This window comes from Cavia porcellus, unplaced genomic scaffold (assembly GCF_034190915.1).
Source record: "Cavia porcellus strain 051 isolate PalLab524CR breed Dunkin Hartley unplaced genomic scaffold, mCavPor4.1 scaffold_12, whole genome shotgun sequence".
NCBI lineage: Eukaryota > Metazoa > Chordata > Mammalia > Rodentia > Caviidae > Cavia > Cavia porcellus.
Genome location: NW_026947495.1, coordinates 72,338,233 through 72,360,298, shown reverse-complemented (window position 1 = coordinate 72,360,298; position 22,066 = coordinate 72,338,233). Strand labels below are relative to the sequence as shown.

The window sequence follows — 22,066 nt, the reverse complement described above, 5'->3', positions numbered from 1 at the left end:
GATTTCCCCATCAAACAATGTAAACTTAAATCACTCAGAGACTATGTCTTAAACTGTGTCAGCTCACCCTATCTATAATGCCCAACAGAAGGCTCCTTTGTGTAAGAAAGTACAAAGCATCTACTAACTTAATGAATGACAACAAAACTGCCTTTTCTCTCCACTTTAACAAATGCAAACAATAACATTTAAAAAAGGGGCGGCAAGAATACGAAAAAGGGTGTTTTTTTTTTTTTTGGGACATCTCACTCAGGTTTGCGTCTGGAGAATATAAAAATTTGCAGGGCCCATCAGTGTTGCTACATTCTAATTACATTTAGCTTCCAGTTAATGTGTACTGAGGATGAGCTTGCCATCACTGCTCAGAAAGCATTGCTACAGTGATAGAACCTGTGCCTTAGAAATCAGGCAGACTTGAGGAGTTCATCCTCACCTGGTAAGACCTGAAATTCATTCACGGAAACACGGATCTGTGTGTGCACAGCAGAAACTGTGCAGCAATGATGGCACGGGGTGTCTGCATCAGGACCAGTTCTATACCTCAGAGACAGTGAAGCTTCAACTGCAGGCAGTTCCTTGTTCCGAACAGGAGGTGAATTTATGCAGCGGCACCACAGTTAACCGCGTGCTCTGAGTGCTGGGATGGACTCGAGGCCTGTCTGATGTTCTGCTGCATTTAAAGGTCTGATCCTTGTTTCCTCACTATTACTTCCCCCTCACCTAATGGTCAGAGTCCAAGTTGACTAGTTCAAATATCAAAACTACACTGCACAACTGCATGATCTGCATCAGTCCATGTCTGACGGGATATGTGAAATTCACCATGTAGCCGTTTGGAATCAGATTCTGGACAGCAGTTAACCATTGTGGCTGTAACAGTTGAGTTCAGGATACAGAAATGATGTAGGCTGTCTTCTGACAGGAGAAAACAAAGTTCTTGTGTTTGTGGAAAATGACTGCGTTTCACAGAATATAAATAGGTTTAAGTACAAGCCAAATTTCTTTTGTAGAAAGGTTACATTATAAGTTTCTGATTTCATAAACCACAGACATTTAAAGTGAGACTAAGTTATAATATTGACATTACTTTTACATACACACACAAATTTCTGTTTATTTTGCGGTACTCAGCATTGAACTCAGGGCCTTCACACTGAGCTACATCCCCAGCTCTTTTTGTCTTGAAGCAGGGTCTTACTAAGTTATCCAAGTGGGACTTGAATTTGCAGTCCTCCTGCCTCAGCCTCCAATGTGCTCCAAAGAAATAATCATAGTAGGAATTATACAAAAGACAAATCTAAAAGAAAAATGATTTAAAATTAAGGTTTTGAATAAATGGGTGTGAAAAAAAAAAAAACTCAGTCCATTTCATATTAAGTATAATAATACAGAACTGTCCCATGAATGCAAAAATTATTTTTTGGTACTGGGGATCGAACTCATGACTCTGCACTTACCAGGCAAGAGATTGAGCCTTTGAGCAGCTAAATCTCCATCAAAAATTAAATAAATTTTAAAGTACATGCCTCAGAGAAGTTCTTGCAGATATATATCTAGACATGTCAAGCACTGTAATATTAAGCAATTCTACTGGCCCCTAAAATAAACTGTAATTTACAAGCAGACTTAATTTTGCGATTTAATTTTCCAATGAAATGCTTCTGCATTTTCTGAGCATGTCTTTTATAATAGAAGAAGCCATAAGATACATAAGTGACTCACTTACTATACTGTTTTAATAATGATTTAAATACCTAACAGTCTTTAGTGTATTTTTGTTTATAAAGTTCTTATATATGGAAGAAAAATTTTAAAGGGCCAACAACTTAGAATTATAAAAAATGAAGCCTAATTTTTACTTATAAGATAGTTTCTTAGAAAAAAATTTAAAATGGTTCCAAAAATGGAAAAAAATTGACAGCATGGGTTATTGGCTTTTAAAAGACTCAAGTGGTTTAGACAATCATGAAAATGTTTAGAAATAGTACAATAAAGTTAAAGTTTCCCACAAAAAGAATGGAAAACATCTTTTATGGCTAAACTATATAAAACTCAAGAAGCATTTTTAATATAAAGTATTTAAATATAATTACAATGTAGATGGGAAATAAACTTGGCTTGAAATGTTAATGATAGTGTTAGTATTGAACAGCCAGAAAGTAGGTTTATCAACTTAGATGTTACCATTTGGTAGTATTTACAATTGGGTTTTCTTCAGTTAAACAATTTAGAATCATTTAACTTTTAGATGCAAATATGGAAACAAAAGTTTGGATTTAAAAATCATACAATTCTCCTGGGCAGAATGAAACTTAGGGCCCAGGTTACCTGTCACTGTGCAGCTGTCATTACTGTAGCTGCCTTCGACATTAACTTATATTTGCAAAATAACACAATGCAGTGCTGTAAAAAGTTGTACAGCACTAACAATGTCACTAATAAACTGCACCCAATTAAAAATGTCTTAATCTAGTTTTTCAGGGTACTTATGTGGCAAAGACCCTCATCCAAATTTTGTGGTAAATTCGTGTACGCTCCCCAAAACAGAGTAAAACTTTAGTATGTACTACTGTAACACCACAGAGCTCACAATCCTGAATCAGTAGTATTTGATTGGACTGTAGGTAATATTTAATTAGGTCAATAATGTATTGATTTAAATTACTCTTTAAGGTCACTTGTGTTCTTTTTTGGAAGCTAAAAATTAAGTTACTAAACTCACTGTTAGTACTGTTGATGGTCCACGTGGTTCAATAAGAAAACCTGGCAATAACTGCTTTGTGTGACACTATTACAGATAATTAATACCTTCAGGCTCGAAGTGTTAAAAGTGCTTTCAGAGAAAACAAGAACAGCTCACGTTTAGGTTTTAATGTATGATGTTCTTTATTTACAACTTTATTGGCAAAAAAGAAGAGGGAAAACACAGGGCACTGTAGTTGATCCCGTTGGGTTCATGTTCCATTTTAAATGTCCATCAAGTTGTCCAAAGATACACAACACTGAATCTGCATGTGCAGTTTCCTTTCTACAGCACAGTGCTCACATTCTAGGCAGTCTTTAAACCATATAAATACCAAAAGAAAGAAAATCACTCTTTGAAAACTGCATCAAATTAAGGGTCTTTAAGTGTAGACTCTCGTTGTTGGTAGTAACACATGCCCAATGGAAACCGAAAGCTGGAAAAGCAGTTACACTTCCTATTGAGTGGACAGGTACAACAATCATTTTCTGCAATGACCTTTATATTTCAATATTTCATGAACTACTATGAACTTACTATGAGATGGAGCCAAAGTCAGAGGAGAAGACGCAGGGAGGGCGAACACTCCTGTGTCAGAGGAGAGCAAACCCTCTAGAATCATGAGAAACGAACATCCTGTTGATTCTAGGTGAAAAATGAGTGCAGTCAATTTCAGCTCCAGCGGAGCCGACTCATCTCTTCCTTGACATGTCTGGTGTCATTCTTCTAGATCGAGTGTGTTTAGTTCTTCTTCCAGTTCATCCAGATCCTCCCCAGTGAAAAGGTTCTCGTCCACAGGAACAGCTCCGAGGGCTCCGTTTTCTGGTCCACCCGCTTCACTGCCCTCCTCCAAGTCACTGCGTTCGCCATTTTCAGCCCGACCTCCAGAAGCTTCGCTGAGTTTATTTTCTAAAAACAAAAAGTGCAATCAGTGAGGCCTAGAGCACGAAGACACTTCTTGCTAGCATCTGTCCCCTTGAGAGACACGCACCGCAGGCATCTGACTACCAGTTTACACTCTGGAGGCCTGACAGGGTGAAATCTCTACAACTCCACGCTCCCCACGTAACCTACGTAACCTCATCACCCGGTGTTTACACAGTCAACTTCCAGAGTGTGCTGCTTGAATAAATGGTTATGGAGCAAAAAGCTATGTAAGCAGTGACCTGACTTTTGGTTTTGCAAATAGTAGTAATTAAATGACACCGGAAATACACCTGTGAGTGTGAAAGCAACTACGCCTTCACTGGGGAGCTCACTGTAAAGGGTGCCTCTGGGAGGACGAGGGGTGAGGGGCAAGGAGTGGGGGATAGGCGAGACTCCAGGGCAGAGCCCTCGCTCAGCAGAAAGAAGACTGGGTTTTAACAGCTTTAGATTTTTAGCTACTGCAATATTTCTGATGAAAAATGCTGGTGAAAGTTTTTAGTGTATTTGCATCTGTGTCTCCTGCCACTCAAGTTTCCTAAAAGCAGCCCAGCAGGGAGGCCAGCTTTCAAGTTAAAACTTGCATCCTGGTGTTGTAAAAATAAGGTCTAGGCTTTCTCTCAGCCTCTGCCTTAATTGGCACTCCTGCCTTTTTCCCCACGGCAAACACGCTGAACTTTTCACGTCTTCACACCCCTCACTCGAGGTATAATTAGACACAATTATACCAACAACCCTTATCTCCAAACACACCCGGACAACCTCCCCGACTCACTCCGAATCACTATTTATACTTGCAGGTCTTGCTTTTTAAATCCACCTCTTTCCTTTCTCAGCCATCCTTCCTTTACCAGACCCTCTCCGCCTACATATCCATACATTCAGGTTTTCCACATCTGCCCCTCGCCTAAGTGAGAGAAGGCCTTACTCACTTCCCCTCGCCCTGCCCAGCACTGCAGTCCTGCTGGAAACTGGCACCTGATCCCTGCACTCCTCCCCTAACTGCTTGTTACAAAACAACCAACAGCTTGTTTTGTTTTGCTCAAACGAAAACACTGGCATTTGCAGCATTCTAGAATCACTCTGAGACCAGCACAGATTATGTGCAAGTTGTTTTCTTACGTAGCGAGTGGCTGTGCAGTGTCCTCCAGGGCTGCTCTGTATCTCAGGCTCACGAGGTCCCCTCTGACTCAGCACTAACACTCCAGACTTGTCTCTGGTCCTCTTTCTAGTTAGTGAGTGTCCACACACTCACTCGTGTGAACAGCATGTACTGTCAGTGCTTTATCCAGGGCCAAACCGCATCTGTATGTTACAGTCCCATCCCTGCACACACCTGAATCCGCCATGCCCGGTCCCCTCAGGAACCTGCTATGCCTCAGAAACTGCAGGGCAGCATACTCACCGTCCTTATCTGGAGCGTATATGCTGAATCTTTCAAGACTGGCTACAGTAATGCCTGTCTCATCTACATCTCTTGGGATGTACAGGCTTAGGTCTATGTCATTTACGCTCATGGAATCATCAACCTTCAATAATAAATAGAACACACAGTTGTCACAATTAAGAACAGTTTCCACAAATTAGTTTTACCAACACTTGTCTTAACGGAAACAAAACAGTCTAATGCTAAGTGAAAACAAATGGTCAGCTGTTAAAATTCATGTTTTTCTAAGTTCCTTATAAAAGTTCCTTGCACTGACATCTCATTTTTACAAGGAGGATGACACTCTTTCAATTAAGCATCTTATGACAACTACTGAATGGTAAGTTACCTGTTAGTAGCAACACTGCCTACAACCAAGCGCTCTGCTGTGGTCTCTGCGGTTCCATGCCATGCTGGTTACCTTCAGCACAACACAGTGATCGAGAACTTTCTTTATCTCAGAGGGGGGTAAAACAGTTTTTACAGCTAACACACATAGCACTTTGTATATGCAGGCAGTGTTCTAAGTTCCACAAAGAACTGTGAACAAGTATAACATGGTCTCCTTCAACTCTCACAAGCACCCTGTGCTGGAGTGAATACCATTAAGTCCTCGCCGCTGCCGAGAGCTGTTTCTCGAGGAGGGAATGACGTGAGTGGCTTCCTGTCACTGAACACCAGGCCGTGGCCAAAGCGTCCCTTACCTCGTCGCCACCTGCTCCCTGAGTGTAGCGCGTGTCGTCAGCTTCCTCATCGTCGTCATTGACCAGTTCAGGGCGGAATTCAAACACCTCTCGGCCACTGATCTGTTCAGACACACACACAACTCAGGAAAGGCTTCCAACCCTGCTGGACACTGATTTTAGGAACACAGACGCTTACATGGGATGCGACCCTGCACGACAGGCACCACAAAACGAACAAAGCCTCAGGGTGGCCGCGAGGCTCGGGGCTTACCACCAGCGCCTTTCCCGCTTTGAAGTCAGCTTTCCTTCTTTCCATGTCTTGCTCAAGTTTGTCAATCTTTTCTTGTCTTTTCCTTTTCTTCCACGCAAGAAAAGACTCTAGAGTGATTTTGGTAACATTCGGGCCCAGAGCAGAACGCTGCAAGGGAAGAGCACATTCGAGTCACCACACAGTGCTTCACGGCAGCTCCCCCAATGCCACTGACCCCAGCCTGGGACTGCAAAGGTGGGGCAGGGAACACTGCCCTGAGGCCACAGTGAGTAAACAGAGGGTCCAGAACTTGTAATCAACTATTCTGAGCCACCTTTTCTTCTTAGTGTTTAACCTGAGTACTAAAATTAGTCAAGAAAAATTGTTCAAACAGGAACCGACCACTGAAAACAATAAAAACTAAATACTCTCTTAACAATATCCAAGTTTCCTTTGTGACCCTCAGAGATGAGAACAAAAGCACACCATGCGTTCCTGGAAGCAACAGTGAATAGTAAGCACTCAGGAAAGTAATACCTGCTGCACACTGGCCAGGTACACGGTGATGAAAGCTTTATACCTACACGCGGGTACACTAATCTCCACAGACATGGTGACACGGAACTTACTAAAGATACACCCAGTTCTCTAGTGTTGACTTTTTAAAACAGTGCACTGTATCATAACCTGGTGAGACATCAAGAATTGGTGTCTCATGGAGACATCCATGAGAAACCCACAGGGTAAAGAGCAAGCAAACCAAGGGATAGATAAATGGAGCATTTTCACATGCAAAGGGGATCAAGATGGGGGGGGGGACGACCTCGGGAGAGGGCTATGCACACGGACACACGCTCTGTGATGAATGCAGCCTGCACTGCACACATGTAACAACAAATAGCACGTAATGAGAGAAAGAATAAATGCACATATTACCATCATCACGGACTTACACAAAGCACTCATTTTTTTGGTACTGGGGATTAAACTCACAACCAGGCAAGCACTTGAGCCACTGAGCTAAATCCCTGGCCCAACGCACTCACTATTTAAGGTGAGGTAAATATATATGCAGTTCTAAATACAAAACTCTAAATCTAGCTATTTTCAATAACCTCATCAACTTCATGTTGCCGTATCAGTAGCCATATGTGTTAATTTACAGAGTAAAACTATCTTTTGGCTGAGCTAGAAAAAGTATAGCTAAACAGCCTCTTTTTTTTTTGAGACAGGGTCTTGCTGTGCAGTTCAGGCTGGCCTTGAGCTCACTCTGCAGCCCAAGCTGGTCTCAAACTCGCAATACTCCTGCCTCAGCCTCGAGAGCTGGGATTACAGGCATGCACCACCAGGCCCAGCTCTAGCTCCTCTTTTTTTGAGACCTGGTCTCACTATGCAGCCCAGGTGGCCTTGGCCCCTCTGTGCCAAGACCACAGGTGTGTGCTACCACACCAGGCTTTCAGGATTCTCTTCTGTTACACGAGCTGCCCTCTCGCAGGAAGTGTTTTGAGTCCAAGGGTGATAACATCTAAGTGCAGGGCAGCTGTCTCCTCCGTACATCATTAGTGATTAGTATGGTGGCAGGGAGAAAAGGATAAGAAAAGGACCTAAGAAAAAGTTATTTCTTAGCAATCTGCGGACTGTGCATGTCAAAGAACACAACCCCGGGGAAGAAGTTGGTAAATTGGTACTGAATTCTTTAAAGTTACTACATGACCCTAAAATTATGATTCACTAATGTTCATGGCTCAATTTACATTTAGACATAGAAAAAGAATTAAATCGAGCAACTTTGGGAAAAGATCACAATACATTTTTCCCTTTCACAACGACATGCTACTGCCCCCATGTGGTAAGTATCAGAATTCACAGGAAATACAGCTTTCTGCTTTTGATAGTAGGAAAAACACACCAGTTACCTCTCTTTCAATGAGATCTTCTAACGAAATTTCATCTTCTTTCTCTTCTTTCTTTTTATCTTTTTTCAACACAAATCCAGGAGGAAGTGCATGCCGATACATACAATTATCACCCCCTCCAGGGCATACCCAAAACCAGCCATACTTGTTATTTTCAATAGCTTCAAGGAAATGCTTGCAGACCTGCAGAGACAGTGTCATTCAAAAACCAGGTCTCAGCACAGCCTGTTCCAGGGCACATGCTGAAAGGCAAACGAGCACACACCACCCACATCCAGGGGCTGATCACGGAGGGGCAGACACTCTCACGTGAAGAAATGTACCACACACATCTTAAAATCTTAATAAAGTGGTAAATTTTCTTGCATATGAGCTTCGTAAAGCTATTTATCACTATCCTATTTTCTGAATTACACCTGTTTTAGTACTTGAAAATGTAATTGAAATTTCATTGTAAATGAAATTGTAAAGTGTAAATTTAAAAGTGTAAAGTGTAAATTTAAAAGTGTAAAGTTTAGGTAAATCAGCATATATTAACTGGTTGTAAAATATGAAACCACAATCTTGTTGTGATCTTTCCTAAAAACTAACATGCAGTAGGAACACCAACATTATGTTACCACCTGACTCTACAGGCAAACTTTTCACATCTGAGTCACAAGTGAACACAGTTCCCAAGAACACAAAGGACAGGGGCCTTCGCACAAAAGGAAAAATCATCCAACACAGTATCCAGTATACTCCCACTGAGTTGCGAATCTGGGACTTACAATTTCTCTACAAAGTGAGATTTTTTTACTATAGTCTCACAAAGTCGTCACCAAATTTTCAAGGTACGTTTTCTATAACACTATATTATCAAAATTTCATTTGGGAATTTACATGTTAGTATTTTTAAGTTGTAACTAAAAAATATCTCATCAATGTTAAAAATCAAACCCATTATTGAGTTGTTCTAATAGGTTTCCTTCTATTTGTAATTGTAACAAGGAAATAATTCTTATCTGAACATGACTGTGTTCATTCATATTCATAAAGTAAGAACACACCAGGAAACGGCATTTAAAGAACTTAAGTCACATGGTTTTCAAAGGCTATTTCTCAACAACTAATTTTGTAAAACAGAGCCTGTAAATTCCAACAATAAAGCCTGATGTACTATACACTGACAAAGTAAAAATTTCTAATACCCTAGAGAATAATCCAGTAGAAAACAGCAGCAAATACCTTGCCATATAATTTGCCCTAATAATAAATACCACAGCAACTCAATTCAAGAAAAGGACATACTATTTGAGTTTTTGGTTTTTTCTTTTCCGCCTCACCGTGCTTCTTGTTCACTACTTCTTCGAGCTTTTTCTCATCCCAATTATCCATTGTATCTAAATAGAGAAAGAGAGTTAAATAATTGTGTCTACTATGCCTCCACACTAACCTTTTCAAGCAGACAGGAATACCGTAGTGTAAGTCTCTGACCTAGCTAAGACACAATCTTTAAAACCAAAGGCAAGCATGCATTATACTGATATTATTCAACACAGCTTCCTAAGTACAGGTAGTCTAGGAAAACAAGAAAGTACTGAAGAGTAACAGATGAATCTAAAATAAATCGGAGGAGAATTAAAAGAGAAGAGGTGTTACACACATGTACCAACCCCCCCATGAAGATGTAATCATTATGTACTGCAAACATGGACTAAATTAAAAATCACTGTTTTTTAAGCATATTCATATAAGGCGTAAGAAGGGAAATTCAGATTTTTGTGAAAAATAGCAAATCCAACTAATTATTCTTTATGAATGTGATATTAGTAAGGCTAAACGTTTTCCAAGTTATTACATATTAGTAACAAGTCAAAAGTAAGAGCTATTTTAAGAAAATTTAAAAAAATACCTTTTTCAAGTTCTTCATCTCTTGCATCAATGTAAACACTTCGTTTTTCACATTTTCTCTCCAAAGTCAGGTCGTGGGAAAACTTGCACTTGTCGCCCTTCGTGCACTGGCCCTGCTTGAAGAAGGCACACACCACGGACTTGGGGTCTGCACCTGTGCCAACAGTGTGGGGATCTGTGTTACAATCTCCAAATACCACGAGGCTTGTACCTGCAGTACAGTTATCTCCTTACTATTTCCCACTGATGGACGTGAGAGGAAATACCACTTACAGGCGCCAGAAAGACATTTCTTTAACGTTCTTTCTCTCACATTTCACATCTATTTTTGTTTCTGTTATTCTTACCACAGAAGGTGGCAGGGCATGGGAAACCGCACACAAGGGTTACCCCACAGGCGCTAGTCCAGTAGAAGCCAAAGAGGCATGAGGCACAAAGATAAATGGAGGCATACAGCCCAAAATTTGTGACTACTACTGAGACTGAGTGTTATGGGGGTTTAGCTCAGCGGCATAAGCATCTGCCTGGCAAGCAGGTGGTCGTGAGTTTGATCCCTGGTACCGATAAAAATGAAAAAGCCAAAAAACAAACAAACAAACAAACAAAAATCCACTAGGAGACTGTCTAAATTGTGCTGGGGCTGGGACTGAGATTGTACAATGGCCTAGCTAATAAACATCAAAACAAATCAAGTTTTAAACATGAATCACATCTGAAAGCACCACCACCATCGATACCTGAATTTTACCTTTACTTATTTTTTGAGCCGCGACAACAGGTTTGAAGAGCTCATTTAGCTCCTGCAATTCTTTCTTCTTGTCATCTTTCTTCAATTTCTTTTCAGCTTCACTTTGTGCTACCTGTAATATTCCAGATTTAACATGTAAAATTGTTTACAAAATTGTTTTTATTACACAGTAATCACTACTAGGGCAAACACAAATTCTTATTTTTATACGTAGTCCTTAACTCTTAAGACTATGCTGTGTGGTACATATTAAATGTTTTGGTTAAACTATTAAACAAACGGCTAAACCATATGAATTCTTTTTTGTCTACAAACGGTACCATGCTTATTTAAAAGCACAATCAAAAGTTTATGGCAACAAACACTTATGAAGTATTTAGTACACGTTCAACATTTTAGCAAATGGTTCTTGAGATACTTTTCCTGTGAAAACAAATCTATTCCCTAGAAATACACAGATACAGCTTGAGAAATACAGATGAGAAACACCTGGAGTTCCATACAGCAGTGACTGTACCATCCAAAATAAACTGGAGTGCTTCTGAGGAGAAACAGTTCGCTAGATCGATGCCTGAGATTATCAACTAATGAAAACATAGTGGATAGTTCTAGGCCATTTACACACCTAAGGTGATTAGATGATTCATCCACACATAAATATGTCAGGTCCTGGGTTAGACGACAGGGAATAAGATGAAAAGACAAAGATGCTTATTTAAAGAAGCTCAGAATCCAGTGGGAAGACAGACATGTCAACAACTGTAATATAAACTTACATGGTGCTCTGGCAACAAAGAAAGCCTACATGACTAAGAAAATCAGATTGAGCTGATAACCAATGGATGAGCTCTCGGGAGCAATAAAGGAACGAGACAGAGCCAGCCAGGGCAGACACAAGGTCTAGAGGAAACCTCGAGAAGGTCAGTCTGCATAATTAGGTAACAGGGCTCAACCAATGGTCTGGAGGAAGCAAGTGACAGCATGTTCAGCAAATGGTTCTTGAGATACTTTTCCTGGGAGAACAATCTATTCCTAAAAACATATAGATACATTTTGAAGATGAGAAACATCTGGAAACGTACAGTTCCATACAACAGTGACTGTACATCCTAAATTAACTGGAGTGCTTCTGAGGAGAAACCCTAGGCTAGTTTGATTTTATAAAGATTAAGACAGCAGCTCTGTGGAAGGCAGACTATGAACCAAGAATAAAGGCCAAGTGCTGTACGCACCAAACACAAGAGCTAAAATAAGCACTAGTAGTGAGGATGGAAAGAGACAGCTCTAAGCGATAGGACTAAGCAGTGGAGAAGGGCAAAGCTAGAGTTACTGCATGCACGATCAGTGCTGCTAAACAGGACCGGGCGTACAGGAGGAACAGGTTTGAGAGCAGGAGCAGAAATGAGCTCAGTTTTGGATGTAAGGAGAATGAAATGTCTGCAGAGCGCTTGGGTGGAGCTATTCACCAGGCAGCCTCGGTGCACACGGGTACCAATACCACTGAAACCTGGTGGCAGGCTCTGGTCCCAGATAAAACGTTTAAAAACAGCAGTTTACAGACAATCATTGATTAGACTTTGGGGTGAGAATGTAAGATTACTAAAGGACAGCATAAAAAGTGCCAAGAACAGAAGCTAATTCCTTGAAGAGTTAGTTTCAGATCAGTATTAAGTGAGTCAATAGGACCTAAATAACCTATGCAAGAACATCCACTGGTGCTTATCACAAAAATCAGAAGACAGCAGGGCCATCTAGGGAAGGGATGGCCAAACACACTAACTAGGCCAGCACCTCCTGAAGGACCTCTGAGCACGCCGTGGTGCTCAGCCCACCCTGGGTCCACACTGCCACGCAGCAGCTCTCCTGCTCCAGTGGGTGAGGGCTGACAGGTGTGGGACGAAGTGGTGCAGACCCAGACTCTGGCCATGCCCCCAGCACACAGCCTGGCTCTGGCCACCATGGAGACCGGCAGGCCCTGACAGCAGGCTCAGGGCTGCCAAGGAAGCTGGGTCCCTCCGAGGAGAGAGAGCCTCCTGTCTCACTGACTCCTTACCTGGAGGGACAGGAACGTCTGGCGAAGACCTAAGAGCAGGGTCACCTTCTAAGCACAGGGCCAATGGCAGCATGGTGGCAGGGTACCACCCTTTACACCTAGCCACGTCCTGCCAGCACTGGTTTCCGAGGTGTCAGCTAGCATTCCCATGTTTTTAGATGGGAAAAAATTTGCAGTTAAATACTTGAGAAATTAGTCTATCCTTCATTAAAAAGAAAGTGTTGTCACAAGTTAAGGAAAAGGAGGCAGGATGGGTAAAAAAAGTATCTTATGGCAGAAAAGGTGCTTAATAACCCAAGGGGCAGGGAAGAAAGGCTTCTGGGGAACACTTGCCTTAATACCCAGTAGGCCACTCCCAGGAAATCACTTCAGTCTAGGGATGGATAAGCAAAGAGGATCCAGAAGCAGAGCCTAACATATCTGGGACTGCTACATGTCGACAGTGTGATTCAGTTCAGTGAGACAAATGATGCTGGTGCAAGTGGCTCTTCAGAAAACAAACTTAATGGTATATAAAATACATTGAAATGACAAACTGAAGGCTGTAAAGACAAGCTAGACAGAGAGCCAGGGATGTATTTCAGTGGTAGAGTGCTTGCTTACTGCATGTCCAAGACCCTGAGTTCAAAGCCCAACACCAAGAAAAGAACAGAACAGAATGCTAGATATACTAGATGACATAAAAACTAAGAATCATTAAATAATAAAATATATCTGCAACGTCAAAAAGCACATGAAATCCTAACAAAAGATGTCTCATGATTAATAAGACGACGACAAGTGAAAAAGGATGTGAATAGCCAAGCCATAGAAACGCAGAAACAGACAAGCATCATGGAAAGATGAAACAGTGCAACCTAAGACACCACATGTAACTGCCACATTTGAAAATGTTAACAGGAACTTCAGCAGTAACTGCTCACACATTGCAAATGAAAATGTGACTATTAGAGCCTCTATGAAATGTGACCTGGAAAAGTTATTAAAATTAGAGATCTATTTCCCTCAATCCCAAAATAGCCTGTTAGCAGATAATCTTTGGCAAAGAAATAAAAGAATAAAAACATGTAAGAACAGATGCACAAAGATATTTCTTGTAGAAGTGTTCTTAGCATCATACAGCTGAGAACAAAGTAATCAGTTATGAGTTGTAAATCAGGTGAGATGTAACACCTCCCACATCCTGTAGAATAGCACACAGCAATTTCAGACTACATGAGAACTATAGAAAAATATCCAAGTCATATGCTGGTAAGAAAGGTGAGTGGAATACAATTACAATACCAAACATTTCTATCTTGGGCAGATGTTGCATACTGTTACATTCGTAAGAGGAAATAAATTTACATTACTTACCTGACGTGGATTTTGTTGACCAAATTTAACTTGATGAGTGACAGCCTTGATAAACTTCTGTTGCTTTGCTCCTTTCTTGTTCTTTAGACCAAAAGTTTTGTCCTGGATGAGAAAGAGAATGAAAGTATGTTAGCCATTTATATTATTATTTTCCCAGTGACACTGTGAAGTCATTCAATAATTTTTGTATAAAAAATAGCTTCCGTATGTCATGTAAGCATGTTAAATAGACATGTAAAACACTACACATCAAATTAAGGCAATACATGACCCCAAAATGTCACCAGGACTCCTTAGAGGTCACTGAATAGTTATTGCTTTTATTATGATGCTACTTTCCCACAGTGCACTTCAGAGCATTAAACATCACTATAATCAAACTAGTTTCTGACAATGTTGATTTGAAAGGATTCTTAGTTCATTCTATTTATTTATTTTTATAATCCTGGAGACTGAACCCAGGGCCTTGCACATGCTAGGCAAGAACTATACCACTGAGCTACACCACCAAACCCAGGTTCTTAATTCTTATGCAGAAGATATTAGAGCCACCAGCACAATGGGTATAGTATGCAACACTTTCAAATCTTAAATTTACCTCAGAATTCACACCAATCAGTGTATGCTAAAGAAAGAAACTATTTTTGTTTGTTTGAATGTGGGGAATAAATACTATATACTAGAGGAAGAAAATACTATTACACTAAATAAACCAAACTACTAAATGGAAACTTAACAAAAAAAAAAGCAGCACTTCATCTAAATCTGGAAAATTACTAATTTGATAGCATGTATCAGGCATGTGCTAGGCACTAATGGTGATCCTTACCTATCTACTCATATGTAACATTCAGTACAAAATACTGAGAAGCCACTGTGGAAGTATGTGTGTGTACAGGTGTGCTTAGGACTAGTAGTATGATGGTGTTCGTCCCAAGTTTCACATCCTCCTGTACTTAAATGTGACTTGACCCGTAAACAAGTCTTTGCATATGTAATCAGATAAGTCACGCCAGACAAGGTGAGTCCTAAATCAAGTGACTGGTGTCCCCATTAGAGGGCAGAGGGGCAGAGAGAAGGCAACATGAAGACAGCTGATAGCAGACAGGAGACCAGACACAGTTAAAAGCCGGTGAACAAGAGAGGGAGGAAAAAAAAAAAAAAAAAAAAAAAGAGCTCTAACGGATATAACAGCAAGTGTGTTTAGGTGTGTTAAATAGCTGACTATATTAATGTTTTTGGATCATTGAACACAGCTGTTTGCAGTCTCTCTGAATGTCTACTTTGTATTCTTTGATACTGTGATTTGAGCAACTATTTCCAAGATGATAATATGTAATCTATTAACAGGTGATTTCTTATGTTATGTTTTTTTTTGTAGTTCTGTATTATGTGTAACCTTACACTGCTTTGTTTTGTTGTGTTTTTCTCTTTTTCCTCTTAAAAAAAAAAAAAAAAAAAAAAAAAAAAAAAAAAAGCCGGTGAACATCAAGGATGGCTTCAGGCCCCAAGAAACTAGGAAGAGAGACAAGATTCTTCCCTAAAGCTTCAGAGGACACAGTCCAGCTGCCATTTTAACTTCAGACTTCAGCTTTCTAAACACTGCGAGGATGATCTACTCCGCTTTTGGGAACGTGTTACAGCAGCCCTAAGAAACTAATACAGTGAGCTTTACTCTCACATGAATAGGTAGCAAGGCTGACAACAAATTGCCAAGCCAAATACTTGCACTTGAAGGTTCACCAGCTGGAGGAAAGCCTGGCTGTGGACCTGACGGACCCTGTGGGGCCACTTACAGCCCACGTCACCCTCTCCTCCACATTCCCACCAGGCCTGCTGCTCCAGAGGCAGAGCTCCTTGATTTGTTGGCTGCTGCTTCTCCTCCTAAAAAACAGCAGGCCTCTGCTGTAGGGAGAATTGCCTCACTGTTAGGTAAGAACTGCTGGCCACTTCTCCCTTTATCTCGTTTTCATGTCACCCAATGTCCTCCGCTGCTGACTTTCCCAGTAACTTTCAAAGCAAATCCATCTGAGTGGCGGGCAGGCTCCTGGTGGACACTCAGCACTGCCGGCTTGGTTCTGAGTCAGTGCCGGGGCTCAGCCCTTCACCACCCATCTCACAAGGGGAGGCTCCAGAGCAAGACGCCGACTCATTTAAAAATGCAATGTCTGTCTGTCTGTCTATCTCTTGATGGGTAGATTCAGAGAGGGAAAAAAAGGCAAAAATGCCTTTATTTTGACCCTCTGAGAGGCATTTAGCCTGAAGCAAATTTGCAAATTGTTAAGATTGAAAATGGTCAACACAACATAATCTTTATAGCAACTCACAACCAATAAAAGGTGTTTCATTGTTTTAAGATTGCAAAGTTCAAGAGAGTTTTGGCTCTAAAGGGCTATTTATGACATAGATTATTCATCCATATATCAAAATTTTGCTTTCCCTTACTTACATACCAGTGTTAATATCCCAAAACAGTTTTACAAAATTCTACATGAACTTTCTGTAGAATATGTATATGGAAAAAAGAAGTACCTACAAACTGAAATGCTGGCATCAAGTCTTCAGTGAGTCGCATCCCTCACTTTTACCCAGGGATCACACATAGGGTGGTAAAAAGCACAGGGATATATGCAGAGAGCAGCAACCGACTATGAATGGCCATGCTTTCTTACTACCAGGAACGAGCTGTCACAAGAGGGAGAGGAGACTTACATAAAACCTAACTGAGATCAAAGGGCATTGCTGGTGTACAGACGCTTTGTTAGGTAAGAATATGACTGGGGTTCAACCTATGCCCCGTATGTAATGACAAAGAATGTCCACTTTGTATGCTTTAATTTTGTAATTTGGACAACTGTTTCTGGGATGACAATGTGTAATCTATTAACTAGTGATTTCTTACTGTATATTTTTTTTCTTGAAATTCTGTATTACTTGTACCCTTTTACTGTTTTTTCTCTTTAAATAATAATAAAAAAAAAAAACCTTAGAAGCCAACTGTGAGTAAACAAGATCAAGTAGTAAAGCAGACAGTGACAGATCAAAGCTCAGTAAAGAAAAAGGCCCTAGGGGGACCTGAGCTGTGGGCAAAGTATTCACAAGGGCAGCTTCTCTGGATTGCAAAAGAGCTTTCAGGTTTAACTGCATGTTAGCATGTACCTGCATAGTCTGAAGAGATGTAACAAATGAGTAGCATTTTCAAAGTCTCTAACTAGAGTTCAGATACTAACTTAAAAGGGGACATTTATCTAGCACTTACAAAACATGTATTTTATTGAGTCTAACAGTCCTATGATATACTATTGTCTTCCTATGAAGTCTAGAAATGCAAGAAGGAATAAGTCTTTTGAAGTTCTACTGCTAATACGGAGCAGGTTGTACAGTGTAAAGATTCATAGGCATGTTGAACCCACCACCAATGGACTGGGCAAGGCTCTGTCATAATGAGAAACATCTATGAAAGTGCTGTTACTCATTACATTAGCTGCATTATGCTGTATATGTGGCTTAAGACAACGCCTCTTCATTCAATGGGCTGTGGGTTGGACATGACTATCCCAAACAGAGCTGGATTATCTTCTTTGCTGTGACTTCCCTATTGGAAAAGTGGGTTTCACTCTTATCTTCTAAAGTTGAAGGAGTCACAACAGGGACGCAGTACAGCACAGTGGCTGACGACAAGACCTCAGGAGCCCGATCTCCTGGGTCTGAATCCCAGCTCTGCTGTTTGCCACTTTCATCACTTTGGGCAAATTATTTATCTGCTGCATCTGTTTCCTCAGCTGAAAAAGGGTAATAACACTGATCTGATGGCTTATTAAAGGAATTATATAAATTTATCACCTATACATGACTCAGGTTATCTTTTTTTTTTTTTTTTTTTTAATCGGTACCGGGGATTGAACTCACGACCGCCTGCTTGCAAGGCAGGTGCTTATGCCACTGAGCTAAATCCCCAGCTCCAAGACTCAGGTATCTTTTCTCTCTCCTTTCCCCAAAGCAGAAAATATGATATTGACCAAGATATATTTGGCTCTAAGCAAAGCCTATCTTTGTACGCTTCAAAGCCTGTATGCTTCTTCAGGAGACTTGGGAATCGTAACAGAAAGAAGCTGAGAAAACGGCCCATAAAAAAACCAGTGGCTCCCTGAGATTCCTAGCCTTACCACACAGTGAATGCCAAATGTCACTTAAAAACTTTGGCCCTTTCTGCCTCATTCCACTCTCCAGTAACCCTGCTCCTTTTCAGGCCGCATGCCTTATGCTCCCTTAAAGATGCTGGGAAAAAAGGAAGCAGAAGGACAGGGCAGCACTGACCAGCTTTTCAAGAAACTGGCTTCTACTGTGTGGGGAGAGGGTGGCAACGTGTTAAGTGCGTTTATCTCCCTGAACGCACTGCTGACTGCACCTGTAGTCCACTATGCGAGGGACACTCTGCAACTGATTAATCCAGCTCCAAGTAATCAAGAGCAGACCTACCTGAAGTTCTCCATTAGTCATCAGTCTCTTTCTCTCCATCCTTTGTACAGCAGACTCCTGCCTCTTTAGGTTCCCATTATTGTATTCTTTCCTTGCTGCTGTAAATCCTTTGGTGGACAACCTTTATTAACTTGCTCTAAACCTATTATTTATTTTTTTCTATAACCAAATATTTTATTGCTCAAAGTTGACTTCATTATTAAACGTTGGCCACAATGCATGGTGGTGTACACTTTTTAAGACCAATGTGTGAAAAGCTAAGCAAACAATAACTTCTTTGATATTCACTTCAGAAGGAAAATACTTTTACATGCAAATAAATTCTAAAGTGTTTCAAAGAAAAAAAATGCAGGCAAAAAAGAAATTATTCCCAGTAGAGAAGAACTAATAAGAACAGATAACTCAGGCCAGTCTGCAATTATTCTTCCTAGTTTTTTTTAACTAGATTCTTATTAATAGTATTAACAGTAGCTGCCACTTATCAAATATATACATACATACATATATGCCACATGGCGGGCACTTTATATTATCTATTTAACTCACAGTTCTGTAATAACATTGAAATCAGCTCCCCTTGGCAGATCAGAATAATACTTTAGATAAATCAAATAATTTGTTCAAAACTATAGCACGGTGATGGCAAACCTGTTAAAGACCAGTGCCCAAACTTACCCCCAAACCCACTTACTTACTGCAAAGTGCAAACACTGCAATTAAACCTGAATACTGAGGTCTTAGTTTATAAAAACAACTCATACATTAAATTTTGTCTTAAAGAGAAACACAACACATGTGCCACAGGTACGCCACCACTGCTAGAGAGTTAGGATTTGAAGCGAGAGATTCAAATCCATGCTATAGGATTCCAAAGCTGTGGCTCCCTTCATTAAATTATTGCCACCTCTAAATTGGGACACTGCTCAGTAGTGGTACAATTGATGAGTACCTGTGAGGCTCCAACCCAGGAGCACCAACTTAAATACATAATGCTGTCAAGCATCCTTTTATTTCTTCTACTTGAGTTCTCAAAAATCACAACCTAGCTCTGTGTGGTGGCACTGGCCTGAATCACAGAAGCTGAGGCAGGAGGGTGACAAAGCCCAGCCTGGACAATTTAGTGATTTATGGAGACTCTGTGTCACAATAAAAAATAAAAAGAGGGTTGGGGATGTAGCTATGTGAAGGTCCCAAGTGTGATGCCCAGTAATGGGTAATAAGTTGCATGTTACTGCTTTTCCACAATCAGCACCTATAACACTGGCAGAGATAGCAATAAGGGTACAGAAGATGGAACAGGTAGGTCGGGAAATTATGTACTTTAAAGTCCATGCAAAAGACCTAAAGGAGCAGGGAGAGTGCACGCTCAGAGTGCATACTCAGATGCACAAGGCCCTGAGTCTGCACCCTGCTACACCCACGCAGGGACATATCCTGCCAAAAAGCACACGCTCTATTGACCTTATTTATCATGACCAACTGAGAATTTCGGGCCATGTATCAACATTTTACTTTAACTTTTATGCTTTGGTAATACCAAGTTAATTTCATCACTTCTAACCTTTTGTCAGTTCAAGAATGCAGTTGTCTTCTTTTCCATTTTCCTTTGGAGATACCACTGCTAATGAAAATTTGTTTTTTTTTTCATTACCTTAAAGATAATCTTATTTGTTGGACATTGGGGATACCTTAATAGTAGACATGTACTTAGCATGCTGGAGGTCCTGGGTTCAGTCCAGCATCAAAAAATCCAAAAACAAACAAGACTTTAAAATCTGTTTACTAAATGAATGGAGCCATACATATGTTAAAATTTTGAGTTCACAGGACACTAACTTATATATACATTCCTGAAAAAATATTAACAATTAAATATTAACAATTAAAACAACTAAACTAAAGCTCTATAATGCATAAAACATACTAACATTTTTTTTTTTTTTTTGGCCCGGGAACTTTTGCGTTGTACCACGCATGGTCTACTCTGTTAAAATATTTTTACATGTCTTTGGTTTACACAGCATAGAATGCAATCAGATTATCACCCCCAGAAATTCTCATTTGTGCCAGGAATCTAGATTGTTCAGAAAGGTTTTTTCACAGATGGGAAAATAACATCGTTTTGTTTTCAAATGTCTGGCTACTGCACCGCCTGAGTTACATGCAGTAGCAATTATCAGTAAGAATACAGGGTCTATTTCACAGTTGAAACGTGGTCAAGGTTCCTAAAATCTTTTACAAGCATTTAAATCAAATCAGCAGACTTAAAAACATACGACATTCGCCCAAGTTCTGATTAGATTTGTACAATGGAACCTTGAAGACTTTTACTGCCGTCTTGGAAGGCTGTAATTAAATAATCAGTAGTAAATATTTCAAAACACTATTTGTTTTGGTTGTTCTAACGAAACGTATTCCACAAATGGCTATCCATAAACCAGTTATCTTTTGTAGTAAAATGGTGACAGCTCTTTCCAATTATGCCAAAAGTTCATCACGTATTTTTAACGAAGACGATTAAACAGCAGAAATCCCCAAGAAATATCTCAAATAAGTGTACAATGGAATGTTTACAGAATGTCAAATGGGTTCACTATCTTAAACTCACTAACACAACACTGAAAAATAGCTGTACTACACTAAACGGCAATACTGTTCCTTGACCATTAAAGGAGTACAGGTTCAATGTGCTAAATACACACACAGAAACTAGGAAACGGTACTTAACACAGCTACTGACAAAACAATCTCTTTTAAAGTGTTATTTCATTTAATTCAAACTGCACCAAACGCTGTGTATAAGAAGGTGGAAGGGATGTGAAAGAAATCTCCGCCGTTTAGGGCAAAATTCTGAGACGGATCAAAAAAGCCACTAAAGCAGTAAAGTGTTGGTTAGAAAAAATTAACACTATTCCGCCTGGGTGATAGGTGAGGGGAAAAAACCACCACAAGGAAAACAAAGGCCCGTGAGGAGTCAGTCTTTCCGAGACTTATCCAAGCCCGCCGAGCATTTTTGACACAACCCTAGAAACACCTCCGATTTTGAGGACTGGCGAAAAACAGAAACTCGGGGTCACTTCGCACGGGACAGGCGGCGAGGCCGAGCGCGGGGGACGCACGGCGGCGTCACTATGGCGATGAGAGGCAGCGGGCGTCCCCAGGGGTTGGGCAGTGTGGCACACCGAGGCCAATGGGGGCTTCACACGGGCCCAAGGGCGCGAACTGCAGCCGCGGGGGTGAGGGGCGCGCGGCGTGGGTGGGGGAGGGGGCGGGTACTCACCTCAATAATCTTCTCCTTCTTTTTCTGCTCCGCCTTTTTGCTGCCCCCGGCCTGAGCCTGTTTCTTGGGGGGCATTGCGGAGAGAGGTGGCACCGGCCAGACTTGAGGACAGGTGGATGCTGAAGGGAAATTTGGCACCTCAACAGGAAGAAGACGGGACCGCCGTCGCCGCCGCAGCGCACGGAAAGCAAGTCACTCATTCGCCGCCGAAGCGCGGCGTTTGCGACAGGTCGGGGTTGTAGAGCATTGTGGGTAGTAAAGCGGGGCGGCCGGAAGCGGAGCTGCGCATGCGTTCCAGCCGCGTCCGGCCAG

The 22,066-nt window shown here is 40.9% G+C and overlaps 1 protein-coding gene across 1 annotated transcript; it reads right to left on the bottom strand.

The window, feature by feature from the left end:
* Positions 1 to 2,861: 2,861 nt before the first annotated feature.
* On the bottom strand, positions 2,862 to 22,029 carry Zc3h15 (zinc finger CCCH-type containing 15). The gene is made up of 10 exons (XM_003478754.5): positions 21,755 to 22,029; positions 13,996 to 14,097; positions 10,587 to 10,698; positions 9,840 to 9,992; positions 9,236 to 9,327; positions 7,946 to 8,128; positions 6,051 to 6,197; positions 5,798 to 5,899; positions 5,073 to 5,196; positions 2,862 to 3,652 (listed from the first exon to the last, which is right to left on the bottom strand). Exons 1-10 carry the CDS (start codon positions 21,827 to 21,829, stop codon positions 3,462 to 3,464), a joined length of 1,281 nt encoding a protein of 426 aa, XP_003478802.1. The 5' UTR covers positions 21,830 to 22,029; the 3' UTR covers positions 2,862 to 3,461.
* Between the last annotated feature and the right edge of the window lie 37 nt (positions 22,030 to 22,066).